The 21,433-nt window shown below is 41.5% G+C and overlaps 5 protein-coding genes across 6 annotated transcripts; all 5 read left to right on the top strand.

The window, feature by feature from the left end:
• Positions 1-513: 513 nt before the first annotated feature.
• On the top strand, positions 514-7,936 carry LOC145696056 (protein capicua homolog). Its single transcript, XM_081773042.1, has 17 exons — positions 514-739; positions 2,387-2,721; positions 3,318-3,491; positions 3,585-3,741; positions 3,911-4,206; positions 4,251-4,363; positions 4,499-4,624; positions 4,665-4,846; positions 4,893-5,562; positions 5,609-5,668; positions 5,715-5,815; positions 5,857-5,980; positions 6,022-6,413; positions 6,459-6,681; positions 6,728-6,796; positions 6,841-6,926; positions 7,258-7,936. The coding sequence occupies exons 1-16, from the start codon at positions 631-633 to the stop codon at positions 6,878-6,880; spliced, it is 3,171 nt and encodes a 1,056-aa protein (XP_081629168.1). The 5' UTR covers positions 514-630; the 3' UTR covers positions 6,881-6,926; positions 7,258-7,936.
• A 704-nt stretch (positions 7,937-8,640) lies between these two features.
• On the top strand, positions 8,641-10,453 carry LOC145696061 (uncharacterized). The gene is made up of 6 exons (XM_081773047.1): positions 8,641-9,077; positions 9,123-9,286; positions 9,326-9,521; positions 9,562-9,728; positions 9,770-9,932; positions 9,971-10,453. The coding sequence occupies exons 1-6, from the start codon at positions 8,941-8,943 to the stop codon at positions 10,167-10,169; spliced, it is 1,026 nt and encodes a 341-aa protein (XP_081629173.1). The 5' UTR covers positions 8,641-8,940; the 3' UTR covers positions 10,170-10,453.
• Positions 10,454-11,288: 835 nt separating this feature from the next.
• LOC145696062 (DNA damage-regulated autophagy modulator protein 1-like) lies at positions 11,289-13,920 on the top strand. 2 transcript variants are annotated; one of them, XM_081773049.1, is made up of 8 exons: positions 11,289-11,548; positions 12,155-12,264; positions 12,316-12,446; positions 12,591-12,732; positions 12,812-13,018; positions 13,126-13,271; positions 13,415-13,497; positions 13,544-13,917. In XM_081773049.1, the coding sequence occupies exons 2-8, from the start codon at positions 12,168-12,170 to the stop codon at positions 13,635-13,637; spliced, it is 900 nt and encodes a 299-aa protein (XP_081629175.1). In that variant the 5' UTR covers positions 11,289-11,548; positions 12,155-12,167; the 3' UTR covers positions 13,638-13,917. The 2 variants fall into 2 exon arrangements, with proteins under 2 accessions (XP_081629175.1, XP_081629174.1); XM_081773048.1 differs by lacking the exon at positions 11,289-11,548 and adding an exon at positions 11,772-11,907 and having other exon boundaries at positions 13,544-13,920.
• A 50-nt stretch (positions 13,921-13,970) lies between these two features.
• Positions 13,971-16,433, top strand: LOC145696059 (band 4.1-like protein 5). Its single transcript, XM_081773045.1, is given in 10 exon segments — positions 13,971-14,163; positions 14,382-14,460; positions 14,504-14,637; positions 14,684-14,828; positions 14,831-14,856; positions 14,899-15,084; positions 15,131-15,380; positions 15,426-15,613; positions 15,656-15,886; positions 15,939-16,433. Coding segments are annotated over 10 exon segments (1,374 nt in total). The 5' UTR covers positions 13,971-14,070; the 3' UTR covers positions 15,981-16,433.
• Positions 16,434-18,269: 1,836 nt separating this feature from the next.
• LOC145696058 (uncharacterized) lies at positions 18,270-20,892 on the top strand. The gene is made up of 9 exons (XM_081773044.1): positions 18,270-18,733; positions 18,814-18,988; positions 19,037-19,218; positions 19,273-19,422; positions 19,464-19,688; positions 19,738-20,241; positions 20,288-20,386; positions 20,428-20,578; positions 20,620-20,892. Exons 1-9 carry the CDS (start codon positions 18,608-18,610, stop codon positions 20,826-20,828), a joined length of 1,821 nt encoding a protein of 606 aa, XP_081629170.1. The 5' UTR covers positions 18,270-18,607; the 3' UTR covers positions 20,829-20,892.
• The last annotated feature ends 541 nt before the right edge of the window (positions 20,893-21,433 follow it).

The following is a 21,433-nucleotide window of genomic DNA, read 5'->3' as shown; positions in this document are numbered from 1 at the left end:
AAAAAGATGAGATTATAGGAAAATAAGAGTTTTAGATAAAATATTTTATAAAAAAATTTAATAATTATTTGCATTAAAATTTCTTTGATTTTGAAGGATTCATGGCATTTTTGGAGATTTTCAAAAAATAACTTTGGCGCCTTCAAGTGGTTGATTGTGCATCACTAGATGTCGCGAAAATTCGGTAACAGGCGGCTGGGGTCTCTACTCTCCTAAAACCGGGGGTCGTCAGTATTGGCGATTGGCTGCGGACCCCCTTGGCGTTGCGCCGGGCGGGGATTAGCTGCTTCGCCGCCGAGTAGGGCGCTGCAGTGCGTTTGGTTCGGTCCGTTGTTCGGACCCCCTCACTTCGGGGCCAGTAATTCGACTGATTAGCTCTCCGCGGCGAATGAGCGTACTAGGGGGCGGGCTCGGCCAATCAGCGCCCCTCGCCCGTCCCATTCAATCCCATTCACTGGCAATCCGGCCAGAGCGTAAACCAGCCTCCTGGTCTCTCTCTCTCCAACCAAATGGCCCGAAATTAACCGAAGCCCTTTTTTAGTGATTGAATTCGGACGCGAGCTGGTTCGGGTTAGCCTTCGGATGAAGAGAACACAGTAGAAGCAAGAATACAGTGGCTCGGGCCCAACCATGTCGAAGCTAACCACCACTCAGAGTCACCAGATACTACAGCCCAACCCACCCACAGACACGGCCCCGCTCAAATCCGCATTTCACCAGCTGCCAAGCCAAACTTCAGGTTAACTGCCGATTTTGGGTTAAAATTTGTTACTAAAAAATGATATTGTTTTCATTTAAAAATTTGCTTTCTGCTGCAAAATCGAGCTTATTTTTGATTTTCAATCTGGTTCCCAGTAATCTTTAGCTTTATTTTTACGAGTTTTCAGATAGAAACACTGACTTTTTCATTCCCAAAGAAGTGATTTTTCAATAATTTAAATTTTAACTGAACATTTTAGTCATTTATATTTTTCATTCATTGAGTTTTTACAACTTTTCTTAATTTCCACTATTTCGCTCCTAGGTTAGCACTTCGACCAAGCGTAATCTTCAGCTGTTGTTGACACCCTTAATCCCGCTGACTAAGACTTCAATTCAATAATGACATCTTTACAACTTATCCTTTGTCAAAATTAGAAATGGTTAGTTTTTAAACAAACATAAGAGCCTTATTTTTGAAATAGAAAAAAAATTTAAGCTTCTTTCGCCCGTGAGCTATCTCAATATTATTCGCCTTGAAAACAAGTCGTCAAAAGTTAAATAAAAATAATTATGTACTGTAATAGCCTTTCCAAAACTTCTAGTTTTCTTTCTAATGCTCAAAACCGTTCGACAAAGTTAGAATTTTGAAAAGAAAAAACTAGTAATTTGAAGCTCATTTTTATGCGCTTGAAATGGTTTTCTGGCTTATCGCGATTTCTCTGGGCGAGGGCGCCACTTGGCGATACTCAGAGCGCGCGCGCATACAAAAGACGGAAGCTCATTGCCCGGTAATTACGGAAGCTTTCGAAATTATCCAAATTCTTGAGCCAATTAGATTGATCTTCTTCTCTCGCCATATTCAAAGGACCTGCTTTACTACTACAGTATTAGTTTTTTTTATCAGAATTGATTCTATCTTGTTTCTTGCTAAGAGCAGTGCTGAAGTCTTTCAATACTGTATAATTTCTGAAAGAACTGACTTTTTTTTGAAAATTATGAAAACAGCGCAAAGATGGTCTAATTCAATTATACCAAGTCGATCAATTAGTGATGGCTACGTAAAATATTTCTTCCAACTAGAAAGTATTACTGTATAAAAGTAGTTCTATCCTCAAATCTTTAATTGTCTGATGATTTTATTTCGAATCGAACCTGTTGCATAGTCATAGAGTAAGATTTGAAGCACAAAAATTACTGTATGAGTATGAAAGTGATTTGAGATTGATTTTAGATTTGAGATTTGAGGGTCGAACTACTCTTCTTATCTTTTTTATACAGTAATACTTTCATGTTAGAAGAAATATTTTACATCATCACTTATCGATCGACAAGACGAAAATTGAAATCGAACCACTTTTGCGCTGTTTTATTAATTTTCAATACAACGTAAGTTCTTGGAGAAATTATACAGTATCGAAGTGGTTCGATCCGAGGCCCGCCGGTGCTCAGCCTTTTTTCAACTAAAATCAATGCCAGTTGAAATGAACCTTTGTCACATTAGATTATTTACTGTACTAGAGCCAGTACGGTAGTTGATCTATCATGGAATATTGTTCCAGTCGAGAAAATATAAAAAATGCATATGCATTTTAGATCGAGTAAATACAACAGAATATTCTGAACGTCGTTTAAAATATTAGAATCAGGGTAACATGAAATGACAATGTGCTAAAAATACCTTCAGGAGTCGGCGCTGGTGGGGTGTGCCTGTACCGTGCTTCTCCATCAGACGGGGCTGACCAAAATCAAGCGACTCCAAACCAACCGCAACCGGTGACTCCCAGCCGGCCCAACCCTCGAAGTCTATTCGGCTCCGTAACATCGAAGAAGTCGGACGAAGCTCGCCGCAACCACCAGGAGCTTTCGAAATGTCTCGGTCTCAAGGTGCTGGCGCGGCGCGGCGACACCTTCCGCACCGCCCAAGTCCAGGAGGTCAAAGACGACGGCGCCGTTGGAGTAATGATGGCCGGCGACACCAATTTAACGTTTTTCTCCGAGCCGATGGGCGACTTATGCATGGTAAGAGCGTTTCTTTAAAACACTGGTGGTGGATTATCTAAGGCGCGGCTCTGGCTGACCCGTCAGATCAAGGGGACTTTAGCTGGACGCTAGAACGTTTCTTCTAGCATTTCTGCCCCGATGTACCGATGTAGCATTTTGAAATTGATAGCGGCTTATGTCGAAAACAATCCGGCTTGAAATTGAATTGTTGCCTTGAATTTTTTAGAATTGTTGAATCCTAGAGGTCTTGTTTGAACTTCTGTCACTCGGAAACAGGGTCTATGTGTGTGTATTTGACTTCATTTGTACACTTGTTTGGCCAAGTTCAACGAGTGAGTTTGGGCACGGGCCGTTTCGGGGCAAGTCAATTTGCATTCCACGGCTATTCACGAAAAGCAACTGTGCATACAGTCGCTCTCACGAGCTGTTAAGCTGTAGTTATCCAGAAATAGCCTTGGAATTTCAAACTGACACGTCCTGGGGCCAGTGCCCATCCAAAACGTCAGCGATGACAAATACACGTAATCTCTATTTCTGTATTTTATAAGTTCCAACAGGATCCACGATTACAATCAGTACGGAACAGTTTAATCTAAACTGATGATTATATCTAGCTGCTGAATGATCAATACGATCCCCACGTGCAATACAAAGCGAACATGCGCGCTGCCGTAGCTGTAAGCAAGGACACGTACAAGGAATGCACAGTGATCAGCCGGGATGGCGATTACTGGCACGTCCAGCTCGATCCCTGTCCTGTTGAGAATCCTGATCCAATTGATCGAACAGTAAGTCTCTTCGAAAATAGATCAAGCTAGCGCTAATAAGCAGAAAAGCTCAAGGAGCCAAACACACACACGTTTTCTGATAATGCATTTCAGCTGCGGATTAGGGCGGACCAGTTGAGGCCCTTCGAGCCGCCATGGAAGTCGGCGCCCGACAACAAGCAAATCATGAAACGGGTGCGAAAGACGTCAAGGGGCATGGAAGTCTGCCCGGAAGACAACTTGATGCTCCCTGCCAACGGAAAGATAAAAAGGTAATCCCCGCTCTCTATCTAACTCGATTGCCAGCTTGTCCTTTTATTTAAAATAGGCACCTGAAAAGTAGAAACGGAACTTGTTCTTACACATTCTGTCGTATGATCCTTCTCGATTCTTCAAAAGTTTGAAACTGTTTGTTAGCAATTTTCTCACACCATTCTTTCAGGAAGAATACAGTGGGTCCGAGAACGAAGACGAAGAAATCGAAGAAGTGATACCAAAGTACGAACCGGGCGAGTGCCCCCTCGCGAACGGCAACGGCACCTCCTTGATAAACACCCCCACGCAGAGCATTACCCCGCACGACATCTCCTCCCTCGACAGGCCCGACTCAGTCAACTCGATCACCAGCCAGCCGTCGAATTACACCCACAAGTATCGAAAAGGCGAAGTCGTAACTCAACCAACCGGCGTGCGAAAAAAGTTCAACGGCAAACAGTGGAGGAGACTTTGCTCTAAGGTCAGAAGAAGAGTTTATATTTGCGGAATTAATTTTTAATTTAGGGCGATTGCGTGAAGGAAAGCCAGCGGCGCGGGTTCTGTTCGCGTCACTTATCGGCCAGATCCAAACAGGATGGAAATCGATCCCGTCCACCAAGTTCCATCGCAGATAACAGGAATTGGATTAAATTTTTATTCGTTCTAATCCTTGAGATCCCCGCTCCCGCGATTTTTTATTGGATTGGTCTTTCATTTCCTTGTTCATTTTGAAAACTAAATTCAAATCAATCAAAATTTATCCTTTTAAAAAGCATCCCGACTAACGCCTCTCTGACGGATTGCGATGCGGCTTCTATTCTTTTATCGCTCAAAAATAGCTCCAGGTCGACGACGCCACAAACGGGAATCCATTTTTCCAACTCTATTTATTCTCCAAGGTATTCCGAGTTTCTAAATTTTAAAAACCACCGATTTCAGTCCTTCGCCAAAACGCTTCTCCCCAGCGAGCGCAAGGTCAACGAAAACACCAATGTCCCAATCTGGACGAAGCTCTGTAATAACTCCCACTTGCGGTCGCATCTTCCACAACGACTCCTTCCGCACGCCGCAATCGTCATGTCGAAATCGCGACATGGACGACTCTGGGATCGAATCACTCGGTAAACTAAACAGTAACGCGACAGTAGTTTCAATATTTGCTTCTAGTTCCAACACCTGGCCCAGGCGATAAATTCCGTGTTGAAATCTCGCCCGCCGGTCGCAGCCAGTCGCCGCCGACGATCACCGACCACATCCAGTGCGATAGCTCGACGACGCGCCCGGAGCCAAAGCTCTCGACCGTCCAGTCGCCGCTCCAACTACTGCCACGCTTGCCTTTACCCTCCGTCCAGCCCTACCACTACCACCAGCAAAACGGAACGATTGAAAACATTTCACCGCCCATTCCGGTGTCCGAAGCAAATAGCAGCTCAAACGCCACAAACGCTTACTCAACTTCTAGCGCCTCTGGCGGTAGTAGCAACAGTAGTATGATTGTCTGCCATCCCTGGCACTCGCTCCTGCCTGAATTCCCGAAGCCCAGAAGAGGCGAAACCTTTGAAGAGCCCTTGAACGGAGAAACAAATGAAGACAACAACGAGTACGATCCGAGTAACTCAAAGAAAGAAGGTCCGAATAAAAACCCGCAAAACGGCTTTGGCGAAAACGGAAGCTCAAATGGCCACAGCGGCTCGCCAAACAACAATAAACAGCAGCAGCAACAACAAAATGGACACAGAAGCAGCAGCTCAACAAGCAGTCAAAACGGCACCCACCAGTCAAATGGTGGTTTCGAAACAACTCAGGAACAAGCTGGCAGAAGCATTAGTGATGACAGGTAAACCTCAAGCTCATTTAATTTCCGCTCATGGTTTTTGTTTTAGCAAGCCACAAGGAAACAAACAACTTACTGCCAAAGAAGCTAAGAAAAAGAACCATATCAGGTACAGTAACTTGAGTGTGCAATTTTAAACTAATTCAAAAATTAAGGCGTCCGATGAATGCATTCATGCTCTTTTCAAAATTCTACCGTGGGGAGGTGCACAAAATGTATCCAAAGCAGGATAATCGATCCGTTTCAAAAATATTAGGTACATCTTATCTATCAGTACATTATCTAACCATTTTCCAGGCGAATGGTGGAACACCCTGAATAGTGATGAAAAGCAAAGATTCATAAACAAAGCTAAGATGATGAAAGAGGAGCATTACAAACAACATCCTGACTGGAAGTGGAGCAACAAAGAAAGAAAAAAGTAGGATCTTTCGTTCAACTGTTGCTTTATTGATATTCAAGGGCGTCGCGAAGCTTGAAAACGCCAGAACAAAAAGGTGTTTCAATCAAAATCGAAAAGGCGCCAGTAATCGAAAGCGAGCCCGAGACCTTTACGATCACTCAACATCACATTCACGAGGAGCCGCAGAGGATCATCGACAATAGCCCGAAGCTGGTGAAGCTTTCTAGCGCTCCCGCACTCGGCCAAGAAGTGGTCGGTCAAATCGCGGTAACGATTGCCGATCCAGCTCGGGCAGGGGTGATCAAGCGGCCCCGCGCAATCATTCCAAAACCAAAACGTACTGACGAAAATCAGACTGCTCCGCATCTTTCTTCTCTTGAGAGTCATGAAGCCGAGCATACCCAGCATACGATTCATACGATAAAACAAACTCTAAGAGAAGAAAACCAAGGTGAAGACTTTCAAAAAATCCATCAACTAAATAATCCTAATCTAGTTATTATTTTGCCAACAGCAACTCTGCAGCCCCGGGAGGGCGTCTCCGAGTGGAGTTGTTCATCAAGTTCCCTGTCGAGTTCAAGCTCCAGCTCTGGCTTCGGATCGGCTTTGTCCTCCGACTCAGGCGAGGCGCAATCGCCATCCAGCGAGCCAGTTCGAAAGAAAATCAAACTTCCTTTAAATTCATACAAAGTTGTTCAACTCCCTGCCGAGAAAAAATTGTAAGACGATCTTTGAAAAAGCCACTCTTTAACTCTCAAACTCTAGCGTTTCCGAAGAGACCGAACGGCTGGCCCGTTCAGCTGAGCTTCCTGTCCAGCGTGTTGAGAAGCAACTGTAAGCCAAACCAAAATTAAAATCGGTTTTTCAACAATTTCTAGGACAAATCTTGAAAATACCCTGGAGGTAGCTTCGGGTTAGTCAGCTTCTTCGAATACCGAAATTCAATGTATCTTCTTATACACAGGTAATTATACTCTTATAAGATTTCTGTTAGTTCAGCTACCCAAGAATTCCTATAGAAAGAGCCTCTCTTCTTATTTCAGAATATTTCTTTGGCATGGGATTAAGAGATAACAACCGCAATCTGATTGAATGCATTAGCCTTCTTTTAAAATTTAAAATATCGTATCAGCATTCAAAACATTTCGACTTCAGAATTATGAGATTTTCGGGATTGAATTTATTTGTTTTATAAACAGCTTTATTTCGACGAAAGCGCCCAAAATAAGATTACCTAAGTGGTAGAATAAATATCACCCAGCGAGAGAATCAGCCAGCTAAACATCTTTTTTTAGGGTTAAGAATCCGTGTGCAATGTTCAAGTCCAAAACGGACGACTACGATGACTGGTCACCGTAAACACTTTCTCTCTCTCTTGACATGAGACTCCCTCCACCCGCGTTTGCGGTAATTTATAGATTCAAATTAAGCCTTCGTTATTAGCGAAAATTCATTATTTCTTAAAAAGATTTATTCTAATTTTTACATATTTATATAATTCCCCACCTTCTTCTCTTATTTTTATCCTTCTCTTTCAAGTCTAAGTTACCCACAGTCAAACTTCAGAAAATAATAAATTTTCAAGTCTTTTCAAGTCGAGAAAAAAAAGACGAACTGCAAAGGACAGCCAATATTCCCAAATCTTACTCCCTTCAGTTCGTGCTCCATCTGTTCCTCCCAAAATTCCCTTATTTCAAAGTTTATATATTTAACTCTCCTCTCTCTTTCTCTGTAAAATTGTGAAAAAAACATCTGGAATCCAAATTCAAAATTGAAACTCTTCTACCCTCCTTTCTCTTCCGGTTCATTTTGAAGTTCCTAAATCCATGAAAAAATTCAACACTGACCCGAACCTTCTTGTTTTACTACAAAAAATATGCAGGTCTTGTCTCGTTTTCTCAGGGAAGTCCTTTTTCGCCTCCCTTTTTCGTGCAAATATCAACCAAAAATACAATTTACCTAATTTATGTTCAATTTGAAATTATTATTATTTTACTAAAAAAACCAACAACAAAACAAACTCATAAAAAGATAACTCCGAGAAAAGAGCCAAGCTTGTCAAATACTATTTTATTCCTTATCTCATGTGGAAACTTTCCCAAAACAAATCATAAAAGAAAACATGAAGGAAAGAATAAATAACGTACTTCGCTCAATTACAGTTGTTTGATTTCATATTTACAGTTTCTTGTTTCTCTGCAGGTCGGAATATATACAGACATGATGATGATGGGTTAATCGACTTTAGGCAAGTCGTGATTCTGGGAGATGGAAGATGCCATAACCTCATCGTAAGACGGAGGAGCATCTGTTATTCCGGGAAGAGCATTTTCTGATCGGCTCGGTAGAGCATCCACTTCGGTTATTACAGTTTGCCGCGCCATAGTTGAGTTTTGTAGACCTCTCTCCGTAGGACCTATTTTGATAAAATTTTGCTCGTTCTCTTCCTTGATTTGAAAGAAGAAAAAGACCCACCTAGCGTTGCTTCATTCTTCTTGATTCTCCAAAACAAGATCAATAATATAATCACTATGAATATAACAGGAATAACAAGCTCCCAAGAAGGCTCCATTTTTATCAGTTTTTTTTCTCGTTGAAAATTGAGATTTTTTTTATTCACTTCTTTGAATCAGGCGGAATCATTTTTCTTTTGGGAAACAATACAGGAGTACAAAAGTAATCGGTCTCTATGGAGTTCATGCACTTGAAAAGTTAGCTTTTGTTCGCCTATTGAAAAGGACAAATCACTGTTTTTTCTTTTTCCTGACATTATGGAAAAATTCTAGGGTCGTAGAGTTTCCGATTTTTTCCCGAAAACATGATTTGGAAGGAAAAAATCATTCATTTATTTTGTAATCACCATGAATACGTAGATTCATCCTTAATTCCCTTTTTTATCTCTAGAATATTTTTGTTCAAATCGCTCGAGAAAAATTTCGATCGCATTTGCAGCTTTCAAAGAGATACAGAAGCAGAACATGAGTTCTTCGCAAGGATTTTATTTTGCAAAAAGTACAACATCAGACAGCGAAAAGAGCAGAGATACAATGGTCATTCAGATACCTTTGAAAGCAGGTAGACTTCGCGCCATTCGTGAGGCTGTCTATCGAGCAGTGTAAGACTCAACTTTACCAAGCGATTTCTATCACTTTTCATGTAGGCAGAGGAACTTTAAAATCGTGCTTGAAGAAGAACAGGGCCATTATGAGTGCAAATGGGCTAGTTTAGTCCGAAAAGAACAAAAACAACTGCGAAGATGGCTTCCGGAACTATTCGTCGACGAAGAAAAAGATATAAATTTGATGAGTAAATCCGATATAGAAGGTGAGGAAGAGAATTGCTCCTTTTCTTAGTCTTTTGTAGCTGAATTGGACAAGCAAATCGCCGACGAAAAAAACTTAAACAAGTGGGAAACCTTTGAAAAAATCCGTCAAGGAGAAGGATTCGCGTATGTTTGTCACCAAGTGGCGGAATTCAAGAATGAGCCAATTTTTTTGCTCGTTAGTCCGTTTTCAAAAGAGAAAATTCCGATAATCAAGTCTGCTCTCTACGAAGCCATGTAAGTTTGACTTTCTGTTTCATGAATAAGATGCTTGTAGAAATGATGGAATGATAGTAATGGAGAAGAACGCGGATCCGGTTCAATTTTGCAAAAACCCAAATCAAATGTGGGCCTTTTCTTGGACCGACGAGGTCCGTAAGAATCCAGACAAACTCGTCAAACACATGCCTGATTTATTCCCGGGTCATCCAGATGTAATAAGAAGTAAGTACAGAATCCCCCCTCTTTTCGCTAATTCTTGCTAGAAAAAGCGACGCTCGAAAAGCTCAGGGCACAGTACGAAGCTCGAGGGTATCAATACACTCAGTTCCACATCGAAGGAGAAGAAAAAGAAGACGCTTTTGTGATTAAAAAGCCGATTGCTGAAGAAAATGTTTCTGCCATTCGAAGAGCTCTGCATATGGCCATGTAAGGGACTTCTTCTTTTCCTTTCTCATATTTTTCAGAAGCAAAAATCTCAGAATCGGGATCGAAGTCAAAGATGGTTCTATCGAAGAGTGCGATTGGGTTCAAACGGTTAGAATGACACCGGCTTTGCTCAAGAATTACATGCCAGAACTCTTCCCTGAATCTCAAGAAAGCAAAGAAAAGAGCGAAGAAGAAAAAGTCACTTCAGAAGTTTCAAATCTAAGTTTGACGAAATAATCATTTTTGAGTAAACTTCAATAAACCTGAATCGTAGTCTTATTCGTTTGATTTTCTTTGAGTCGTGGAAATTGCGTTGACCTTTAGTCACTCTGCAAATCTAACCCACTGCATGTTGAAAATATCTGTGGAAAGATAGACGATACTTGATTTTTGACATCAATGCTTTTTCCGCTAATGGAAACCTTGACTGATTCGTGCCTTTTCGTTCCTAGAAGATTCTATAAAAGCTTGCGATTGTTCATCATTTCAGTTCAAACTAAAAACCAATTCGAAAATGAATTTTTACGAAGAAAACGACCTTCACGCGATGTGTTCTCGAACAACTAAGGCAGTCAGCGAAACGATGGTTTGGACAATCATCGGACTTATGTTGGTTCTTTCTATTTTTCCCCACCGCAGTGAAAGCTTCCGGGTTGGACTTTTGCGAAACAGATGCTCCTACTACTTGATCCCCGCGCTTTCTGTAACTGTTTTAATCGCCTTCGTTATCCTCATCGTCTCGTACTTTGCGATAATCGTGCGGAATTCGCCCTGCCTTTGGCTGACCATCGGACTCGTTATTCTCATCGCTTTTATCAGCCTTGTCTTTCATCTAAAACTCTTCTTTTCCAACGATTTCATCACATCTTCAATTCCAGCTCAAAAAAATACAAGAGCAAGCTCTTGCCGCGCAAGTCACTGAGAAAATCTCAAAAGAAATAACGATCGAAATCCAAGAAGAAACAACGAAAGAACTGATAATCCTTCAAGCCGAAAGAGCCTTTGCGATCAGAATGATTGTGTTCATGCTGTACTTCATCATTGCTAGTACTGTTTACTTGTGCCTTGATTTCCACCGCGCTTGGTTTTACTGTTTCTAAAATTAAATACAGTATTTAATTAATAAAAAGAGACAAATTACAATAATTATTCTCAATGGATATTCTTCATAACTCAATAGCTCTTGCTAATAACTTGATAATTAATTAATAACTAATAACTTAATGATACCGCGAAATCAGGAATAAATAGCTTTCCCTTGAATCTTTCGACTTTCCTCTTCGCGCGCGTCGATTGGCCCTCCCTTTCTGTCGGTATCCAATCGAGGCGCCCTCTGTTCCTCGAATTTGGCTCCCTGGGGCTGGCTCAGATCTCCGAGAGTGGCTCAACCAGCAAAATACGCGAAAATAATACAAAAAGAAAAGAAAAGATAGAAGGGCTAGTCAATTGGCCATTCACCATGAGAAAAACAGCTTACTTGTAGCTGGACAGAAGAAAAAACAAAGAAAGACGCCAGAAGAGCTTTTTTTGAATTGATACTTTTTTTGAGCAGAGATTCGAGTTTGTTTTATGAAGAGTTTACGAAACGAAGACTTTTGAAGAAGTTACGTAACTAGGTAAAATTTCACTTTTGATTCGAAAAAGGTTTTATCGTGAACGAAATTTTATTGAATTTTTGTATTTCTTCGATTAGCCGCGTTCGGCTTTTTGTTGAAATTTTTGACTCGAAAGCCGCAAACTGCTTTCGCTTTATTTTTGAATATAAAAATGCACCTGTGTTTTTGTGAGGAATTTTCTCATAAATCTTCGTTTTTATTTTGGCCGAAAATATAAAAAAAATGGGGAGCCGGAGAAATAGTAAAGTCTTTGAAATGTCTGGAAGTTTCGCGGAATCAGCTAGTCTTCCTAGAAATTATGGAAGCGTAGAAGAGATTAAAGAGGGAACAAGAAGAAGAAGTGTTAAATTACGCTTTCGGTAATATAAAAATGCATTTTTTAATTAGATCAAACATAAGGAATTTAAAAGCACCAGTATATATATTTTTCTTTACAAAATGGTCATAAAAGTATTGTACTATTGTATAAGAAACTAAACGTATTTTTATTGCCCCTCCTTCAAACAGAAAAGAAGAGTACTTTTTCTGAGTCGCCAGTACGAAATTAACGATTCGTTAAATGACGCTGCCCGTAGGAAAACATAATCATTTACGATTCTTTTTCAGACGAGAGAAAAATATGTATCTCGATTTGAACTTGACATGGCTGCCGATTTTCTTCGCCCTGTGGACCCTCGTCGGCTGGCTGCTTTGCTACATCGTCGCAGTCCTAACAGGTTAATTTGCTAACCCGTGGGAGCAGAAGCCGCAAAGTAATTATTCTTCAGGCCATATTGATCCTCTTTTGCCCCTAATTTCGATGTGCGGCGCGCAATGGCCCGAATCTTCACTCTTTTCTTTATTTATGAACATGTCCGCTGTCATGTCTGCCTTTCTTTCGTACTTTCGCTTCAGACAGGTAAATTTACCACAATCTGGATCATTACAGTAGTAGAAACGAAATTATTCATTTGCGACTCTTTCGGTATCTTCTGGAGAAGCAGGGCTCGACAACCTGTGTAGAAATCTGAATCATGGTCCTTTAGACGAGCCGTTTCTTTAGGTGCAGCACTTCCAGTCCCGCTGCTCTGAAATCTCGAAAATCTGGAAGCTCAACGCAGCCGGCGTTGTCCTCGGCATTTTATCCTCCGCTGGTCTCCTCATCGTTGCGAATTTCCAAGAAGCACGTGACCCGTGGCCGCAAGGAACGTATTGAACTCTTCCGCGGGAAATATTAATAGACTCATTGATCCCTTGAACGACTTTAATCAATGCGCGAATGAGTTTACCTGGCGCATGTTACCGGCGCTTTGGTGACCTTTACCGCTGGAACAGCAGTAAGCGGCCTTCAAGCGTGGATAACGTACTTGATGCATCCAGAAGTGGTGGATATGTGGATCTTTTGGATTCGAATCTTTATTGCTTTCATATCAGTGGGAACCTATATTTCGGCAATTGTAGTTGGCAAATTGGCGCATATTGAAAGAGCATGTAAGAAGCTAATGAAAACTAGAAGCTCTAGGATCAGTTACATGTGTAGTAGTCCCTTTTCATCCATGATTTGCAATAAAAATCCAATTTTGACTGTTCAATTTCAGTCAACGGAACGGACGGCGACCGAACAGATTTCAATTGGGACAAAGACTCGCCCTCCTACCCACTCGATCTCACTCTAGCTGCCTGCGAATGGCTTGTTGGCCTCGCCTTTGTCGCGTATTTTCTTACGCTTTATCCAGACTTCAAGGTTAGCTTTTCAATAAACAGTAAAAAGAGACTCGGAAATCAAGGAAGAGAATTCCTTTGATTGTTTTTGACAAATATCGTCTCGTAAAACATGCAGATAGCTTTTTTATCATTACAAGCAGATAGTAATTATCAAATTTTCAGCGTCTGACTCTCCGCCATTGCTTCAGCCACACGCATCGTTCCCTCCGAGCCGATTCTGATATCGAAAACTCGACTCTCATCAGGTTTGATCTATCCGTCCTTCCGCTCTCAACCCTTTTTTTTGTTTAGCAGCCAAGTTTGCCGGCAAAGCTCAGTCCGCTCTGCGATCACGGGAGCCATCAACCAAGTATCAAATCGTTCGAGCCAAGAATACCAGCAGTAACACCCTTAACATTAACTATTTATTTGAACCACCAGAAAATTCAAATTTTAAGAACCGGTATCTATAAAAAAGCGCGCTATATGTTTAAAAAAAACTCTGAAACTAAATCTTTACCTAACTCGCTTTCAACAACCCTTAATTCAAGAGTCAGAATCAGAACTAGGAGCTTTCATTTTTCAACTTTTTTTTTGCTAAATTGTACTTTCATCCCTTCTCTGTCATTTTCTTCAAGACACAACAATATTGTTTTCAGTTCAAGGTGCCAAAGTTTTCAGTAATTTTAACTCGCACTGTCTTCGTGTTTTCACATTCTTTTTTTCCAATATTCAAAAATGGATCTTCACAGAAAAAAATCTCATTTTTCCTCACTTCTTTTAGAGTAACTGTATGATCGGAAGCGAAGACAAGACTCAATAGGGGACCAAAAGACGAGATGTTGAGATTTTTGCGGCGAACTTTTCGGCGAAAAAATGACAACCGAAAGCGGAACGTTCGCAAGACCGGCCCGGCGCTTCCTACTGGTCAGGAATGGTTATTGAAATTGACAAAAATTTGAAAGGATAATTAATTCAGCATTTCCTTTTGTCTCTGAGCCCCACCCAAACGAGCAAATTCCAAATGATTGCTCCTGAATCGTGAAGAGCCATTTTGTTTAAAAAATGGGGCTTGAAGATGATGCTAGATAGAAAGAGGAGCTTTAGAGTGGTTCTCAACAAGTATGAACTTTTGATAACTTTGAAAAAGCACATTCCAGCGCCGGCGAAATGCAGGGATTTCATCCCCTGTCATGTGATTCTCCTGGATGGATCGGAAATTCTAGTCGGTAAGTAGAACAGCTTCTATTTGCGATTTTATCAGTTTTTAAGATGTTCCGAGAAAAGAAAAGGGCGAGTATCTTTTCCGAAAAATCGTCATCGCCCTCGATTTGATCGAAGAAGATTACTTCGGTCTCCAATTTATGGACAAGCATCAAGTTGCCCACTGGCTTGACAAGACCAAGGTACTAGAGTCAAAAGAAGTAGGATAGTTAAAAGCGTAATTTTCAGAAAATCAAGAAGCAAATATCCATCACACCGCCAACTTTTCATTTCCGCGTAAAATTTTACACCTCGGAGCCGAATATCTTGAACGAAGAGCTCACTCGTTATCAGTTCTTCCTCCAGCTCAAGCAAGATATTCTTAGTGACAAGCTCCCTGCACGCCGGAGAAGGCCGTTACTGTAAGTTACCCTCTTCCAGTCCCGTTCTATCCTCTTTCTTAGCTGGCATCTCTGGCGCTGCAATCAGAACTGGGCGGATTCGACCCGGACGTCCACAATTTATTCTTCCTTTCTGAATTCCGATTCATTCCAAAACAAGATGAAGAGTTCGAAGTTGCAGTTCTCGAAGCCTACAAAAACCTAGACAAGAATATGACCCCCGCGGATGCTGAGAAGCGCTACCTAGAGGTACCAATAGCTCTCCCCTTCAAAACTCCCTAAGCATTCATTTCAGGAAGCAATGTATCTGGAACACTACGGTGTAGACATGCACAGTGTCAAATCAAAAACGGACGGAAACGAGTACCGACTCGGTTTAACTCCATCAGGCGTGCTCGTCCTCGAGGGTGATCAAAAAATGGGCTTGTTCTTTTGGCCGAATATTTTGAAGCTCGACTTCAAGGAACGAAAACTAGTGCTGGAAGTAACTGACGGCGATAATGGAGATAGCGAGCCAACGAAGCATAAATTCGTCTTCCTACTCGGTAACTCAAATTCAAGTATGGATCTAAATGACTTTTGTTTTTTAGACAATTCGAAGGCGTGCAAACACTTGTGGAAGTGCGCAGTCGAACATCATACGTTCTTCCGTCTGAACAACCCGGTTAATGCTGCTGATCAGAAAAAGACCTTCATACGCGTTGGTTCGAGATTCCGCCCAAGCTTCAGAACTGAAGTTCAGCTCCGTCGAAATGCCAGTGAGCGTAGATCTGTTCCTGTAAGTCTCCTCAAGCTCGAACTCATATTGATCCTCGTCTAGTTCGAGAGAAAACCATCCCGTCGCTATTCCCGCCGCTCTTCTTTCTCCCACTCTGTCCGCCGCGTCCAAGTTTCAGGCGGCGGGCCTGACGATCATTTCCGCCGCTTCATCCCCGCTGAAGGTCCTGCCGCTGCTCCAACTAGGCCTAACAATCCAATCGGTGGATTGCGAATGGCCAGACCGACGCGAGACGACTCTTCCAGAAGCAACGAAGGAAGGGGAGACAAAGAGGTAATTTTCTAACACTCTAAACTTTTCATGACTAAAAAAAAACTAAAATTAGGTCGAAACTCGCCGACCCGTTCTATTTATCGAGAAGCTTTAAAAAGAGCCGCTGCTTTCAAATGATTTCAAATTTGAAAACGAGACACATTTCTTTCTTTCCTACGTTTTACCTTTCGTTCTTCGACTTTCTTTGCTCCACTGAAGCTCCCACCAACTTAGCATCGTTTTGCCTTTTCCCACAACTTTTTCGTTTACAAAGCCATTCTTTCCTAAACATATCCATACCTATGTTTTTTCATTGTGAAATCAATACCTAATTCTGTTCGAGTTTTCTACGCTTTCAAACCCACTGATCCAAACTTTCAACCCCACCCCAAAAAAATCGCACTTTTCTATTCAATTTCAATCCTCGCTCTTATCCTTTAACAGCAAACATTCATTCTGCTCAAACACTTTACTGAAACAACGAAAACCAGATCTTTAACTTATTTAACAAACCCCAAGCTGATATTTTCTGTAAATAAAAAATAAAAGAACTAAATCCACTGAAAAAGAAATCACCAAAAAATTGACAAATAAATCAATTTACTTGACTGCAACTTGCTCATGAAACACATGTTTATGAAGGTGCAAGCATTCGGGGTTTATGATGCCTCTGATAGTATGATATTATGCAAAGAACGTTTTGTAGGAAGCAATGGATTTCAAATAGAGAAGAACAAGTACATCTTAGAGTTCACAAATGACTGCCGTCCTAGAGATCACGACGCTATTTATGGTAAAATAATGATGGAGGACGTTGTTAAATCGAGGATCCAAGCTACTGTATTATCAACCAAATTAATATTTATTATTTAACTTTTTTCAAATGACGATATCAATGCCTTCAATTCGTTAGTGAGACAGAACGGTGGTGGAGAAGCTCGATTTTGAATAGAGGACGCTCTCTTTGGATACGGAGCAAGTTGAATTGGCAGTTTATATGGAAAGGTAGGGACTCCACGCCTACCTGTCAATATTTTTCAGACAATTATCTTATCGAAAATTTATTGGCATAAAATTTATTTTTTGAAGAACTGACTTGGTTCAATGAATGCCGTCAAAGGATAAGAACTGCGTCAGTAGTCATATACTTGTTCTTTCATGTACTTGTTCTTTCAAAGAAAATAACTCCGAAAATTGCCGACGTATCTTTTTTCTTTTTTTTTTTCACATCTTCGGTGCCAAATGCGTATATTATACGCCGTATAAGTAATAATGATAAGAGATTATTATTTATTTCATCTCTGATGTAATAAGCGGAACTGCTTCTGTCCTGAGTGTGTGGGGAATCCCTAGAGCGATGCAGTTTTGAGAGCGTGCTTGGTATCACGTCGTGCTCTTGCTCTTTCGCCTGCGCTCGCGAGCCCGTGCTGCTCCTCCTCCCCCACCAAGACTCGGCCTGCTCCCGCCTCCGCGTAATCCTTCGCCCCTAATAAGAGCCTTCCATTCAAGATTACTTGTTGTATTCAATTCCATTTTCCAAAAAAATAAGAACAAACAAAAAAAGAACAAGAAGATCATTTTCACATTTCAAAGGAAAAGAACTCGAGATATCATTTCAAATTTTAAGAAAATCAAAAGAAAAAGTCGAAATTTTCATTTTTTTAAATCGATGGTAGGGCCTTAGGAACTGCTTTGTCTTCACTGCGCTTCATTTTTTGGTAAATAGAAGGGCTGGTCTAAGATCGATGCGTGTCGGGACGAGCTCGATTGTGAGGCGGGCTCATTTACTAGACCGAGAGCGTCTTCCTGGGCAGGTCGTTACTATACAAACAGGAGCGAGAGGCTCTCTGGGAGAAATGGCTCAATGAGCGAGCGTGTGAGCATCTTTCTCTCTCGTGCGACGAAATCGTGCGAGGCTCACGCACCGCTCTTAGATCTGACTACCTTCACGTGTTTGAGAGCGGGGGCGAGGCGCTTTCCTCCACTCTCTAAACAGAGCTCCCGAAAGAGCACGAGCTCATCCAAGAGAAGAAAAAACACGCGCCAGAGAGAGAATTACGATCTTGCGGAAAGAAAAAGAGTTCTTCGAAGATTATTTTTTTTCGTAAAAGAGAGACATGGAAGAGGTGATCCATTGTTTCATTCATGGAACAAACGATCTCAAAGCGCTGCTGCTTCAATATTGCGACTTGATTTTCGAATGCCGCTCGTGTCGGGAGCTGTACCGGTCGCTTCCCGATTTTGTGAAACATAAAGGAATGGGCCATTTTTACGTAATTATAGAAACGAGCGATAGAAGATTTGAAGAAATAGAAACCTTCAAAGAGGTCTCTCTTCATCTACCTGTTTTAGATTCTAGAGTTCTTTTCTTTTTCCTTTTACTCTTGAGCCCTATCTCAGAGACGAAAAAATGCCAGTTGGAAATCAACCCCGATTTGGAACAGCAAGTCAAGCCTGAAGAAAACCCCCGTTTACTGAAGATTCTCTCTTGGAAAGAAAACTCTTCAAATGGAAACGGTTTTCGACATGAGACGATACATGACGAGCCAGACATTCTTGAGGAGCCGATAGACGAGCCGTTGGAAGATGTGGAACCGATTCCGTCCATGGCGAGTATTGAGAGTTCGTTTATGAATACTCAGGCATTGGATTACATATGAGAATTGAGGCTGATGATTTTCTAACTTATATAATGAAAGCCATTTTATCAATCCAAAAAAGGCTCCGATTCCGCCTCCATTCATGGACATCCGGGCTAAAAACGAGAGCTCCCTGGATCAACGAGGACTTGCCGGAATCGAAGGGGAAGAAATCATCATTACGGGGCCCATCTGCCCCGTTTGCGGCAAATCCTTCGCTACAAAAAACGTGAGATAGAAATCGATTATAACCATCGCGTAAATAATTCATTGAAAATGATGAATGCTTATGAAACTTTCATTTTTAAGAATTGCAGAAGACATGTAAGGGAAATGCACGGAATGACGCCGATATCGAAGAAGAGGGCACAGAATGGAGCTGTTGGAATGGGTAGCTTTATGGATGATACGGCGAATCGATTCAGTCAGAATACCGGGCTTGGGGAAAAAGGAGAAAGAGAATGTCCATCTTGTGGGATCTCGAGTAAGATTCTCTTTTTCGATAGCCGGTGTGTTAAAAGTTATCTACTAGCGCTCGACTCCGATTCCCTCCGACGTCACCTCGTCGACGATCATCGTTTTTCCTACGTCGATGCTTGCTCGATCGTCGCTAAAGAAGCTCCCTTGGGGTGCAACTCTCTGCCTACTCTTGTTACGCCTTCCACTCTTGACAAGATTTCAGCTCCCAGCAGCTCGAACTCAAGCTCGAGCAAGGTAAGAGTCAATATTTTTTGAAGGGAAAGATTAAGCCAACTTTAAATTTTGAAGCGAAAAGCACACTGTCCATTGTGTAAACTCGTCTTGTTTGACCGCTGGATGGCGCGAAAGCACTTGCTGAAACAGCATGGGAAAGAAGACGCTGAAGCGGACGTGATTTTGGCTGAGTGCTTTCCGGAAATCAATTCCACCGAAGAAAACGTAAGCGCTCTCCCTATTCTTGAAATGAAAATAAAGTTAAGTCGGGTGGCAATAATCCAAAAGACCCAGACGCCATTGCCTGTCCAATCTGCCACAAAGATTGGCACAAGTCAAATTTGCGCAACCATCTCTTTTATGGCCACCACATGAAAACATCAGAAGTAGAAGCTGCTCTTCTCAAAATTCGAAATCCAAAGTCGGGGCAGAAAACTGAAAGCGTGAAGAATGATAGAACTCCTTGTCCACTTTGCGAGCGGAGTTTCAAGGTAAAAAATGTCTTCCTTGATTTCAAGGATTCTAACTTGACCGTCTCAGCACTGGTACAATGCCAGGAGACATTTGCGAGAAGGCCATGGGATCGAGCACGAAGAAACCGTTCGTATGATTCGTCCACCTTCGGAGCTTCGAAGAAAGGCTATCGACTCGCTAATTACCGAGGCTTCGGAGAAGAAAGCAAAACCGTCACAAGAGAGCAACAGTAGCTCTCAAGAAAGTATAGAAATACCAAAGATCAGCGAAAGTAAACAAGTCGATTCTGTTGAAGAACAAAACACCACGATCGAAAGTGAACCTGACGAGCCAGAATTACAAATCGACGACGATGAAATTCAGGAGCTTCCTCTCGATGAAGATGATGAAGAGCCAGAAATTCCCCAAGAAACGCCAAAAAAGAAAACGAACCAGGAAAGAACGGAACTTATTCAATTGCGGACAGGGTCAATCGTTCGGGTGAAAGTTTTACCCGGTAGCTTTCAAGAAGTTTCAAATAAAAAATGCTCTCACTGCCATTTGATTTTGTCCTCAAGAGTTTCTATGAAGGTACGTTCATTCTTCTTTAGAATTATATCTAAAAAAAATCGTTTAGCAACACGTGATGGAAAATCACATGATAGTTTATGAAGACGATCAGGACTGGCAAGATCTTAGAGTTGATGATAACAAGCAAGTAAAAGTATCCACTCCAGTAAGACTTGAATCCTCTATTTGTAATTATACAATTAATAGCCGCCAAAAACTGAAGTCTCTGGGGTGAAAAATGACGTTAAACCTAAAGATTGGCCTGAAGATTGGCGATGCCCAATTTGCCGAGATATTCGACCGACAGAAAGTGCTCTTAGATATCATTTGCGCCAAAATCATAAGAAGAAAAGACAAGGTAAGTTACTAGAATTCGTCATTCTTCTGACCTCTTTGAAGAGGTTGAGAATTTGGTGGAGATCGTGAAGGAAGAGAAACAAAGAAAAAAGCGACGGCTGAAATCTCCCGAGCGCGAGTTGAGCTACGAAGTAAAAGCGCCAATTATTTCAAATAGTCGGCAAGAAGACTCGCATTTCTTGCTCTCAAGTTCAGCGGAAGTAAATGACGATGGAATTATTGAGGAGGATTTTGAAATGAACGAAGAATAGATTTATAATTTTTTTTCAGAACTGAGTGCACTTTAATATTATTTATTTTTCTTATTATTTGCAATAAATCTGAGCGCTAAAATCCAAGGAAAGCATTAAATTTTATTCAAATTGAAACTTTATCATTCAAGATTATCACGGAAGTCTTAGAAGGCAGATAATACTGTGGTACAGAGCAGATAATGATTACAGTCGAGACGGCTTCTTCGTTTTTCGGATGGCGTTTGGTGCTTTGCCGCTGTTTTTCTTCTTCTTTTGGCCGTTTTCCTTCAAGCTTTTTGAGACCTTTGCGTTTGATTTTTCCTTGGTATTCACGTCTTTGGTTTGCCGAACAAGGCGTCTCTTTCCTCGTCAGTCAATGGCCTGGAGGGCTTGAGAGACCCTTTTTTCTTTACGTATCCCTTCTTTGGTCCGTGGTACTTGCGAATGTGTTCTCGGATCGCATCGTAGTCAATCTCGTACCCATCATCAGAGTCGGTGTGAGTCATGTTTTCTTCCAAGCCAAAGTTCATGTTAGAGCATCCTGTCTGAGTCCAAATCGTTCTAGTTGTCTTCACTTTGTTCGAATAACTGTTTTTAATTTGTTTATCAATTGAGAACAAGTG

Source organism: Oikopleura dioica, chromosome 2, assembly GCF_907165135.1.
Source record: "Oikopleura dioica chromosome 2, OKI2018_I68_1.0, whole genome shotgun sequence".
NCBI classification, from domain to species: Eukaryota; Metazoa; Chordata; class Appendicularia; order Copelata; family Oikopleuridae; genus Oikopleura; species Oikopleura dioica.
Note: the sequence above shows the minus strand (reverse complement) of the source record. Positions and strands in the feature narration are given on the sequence as shown.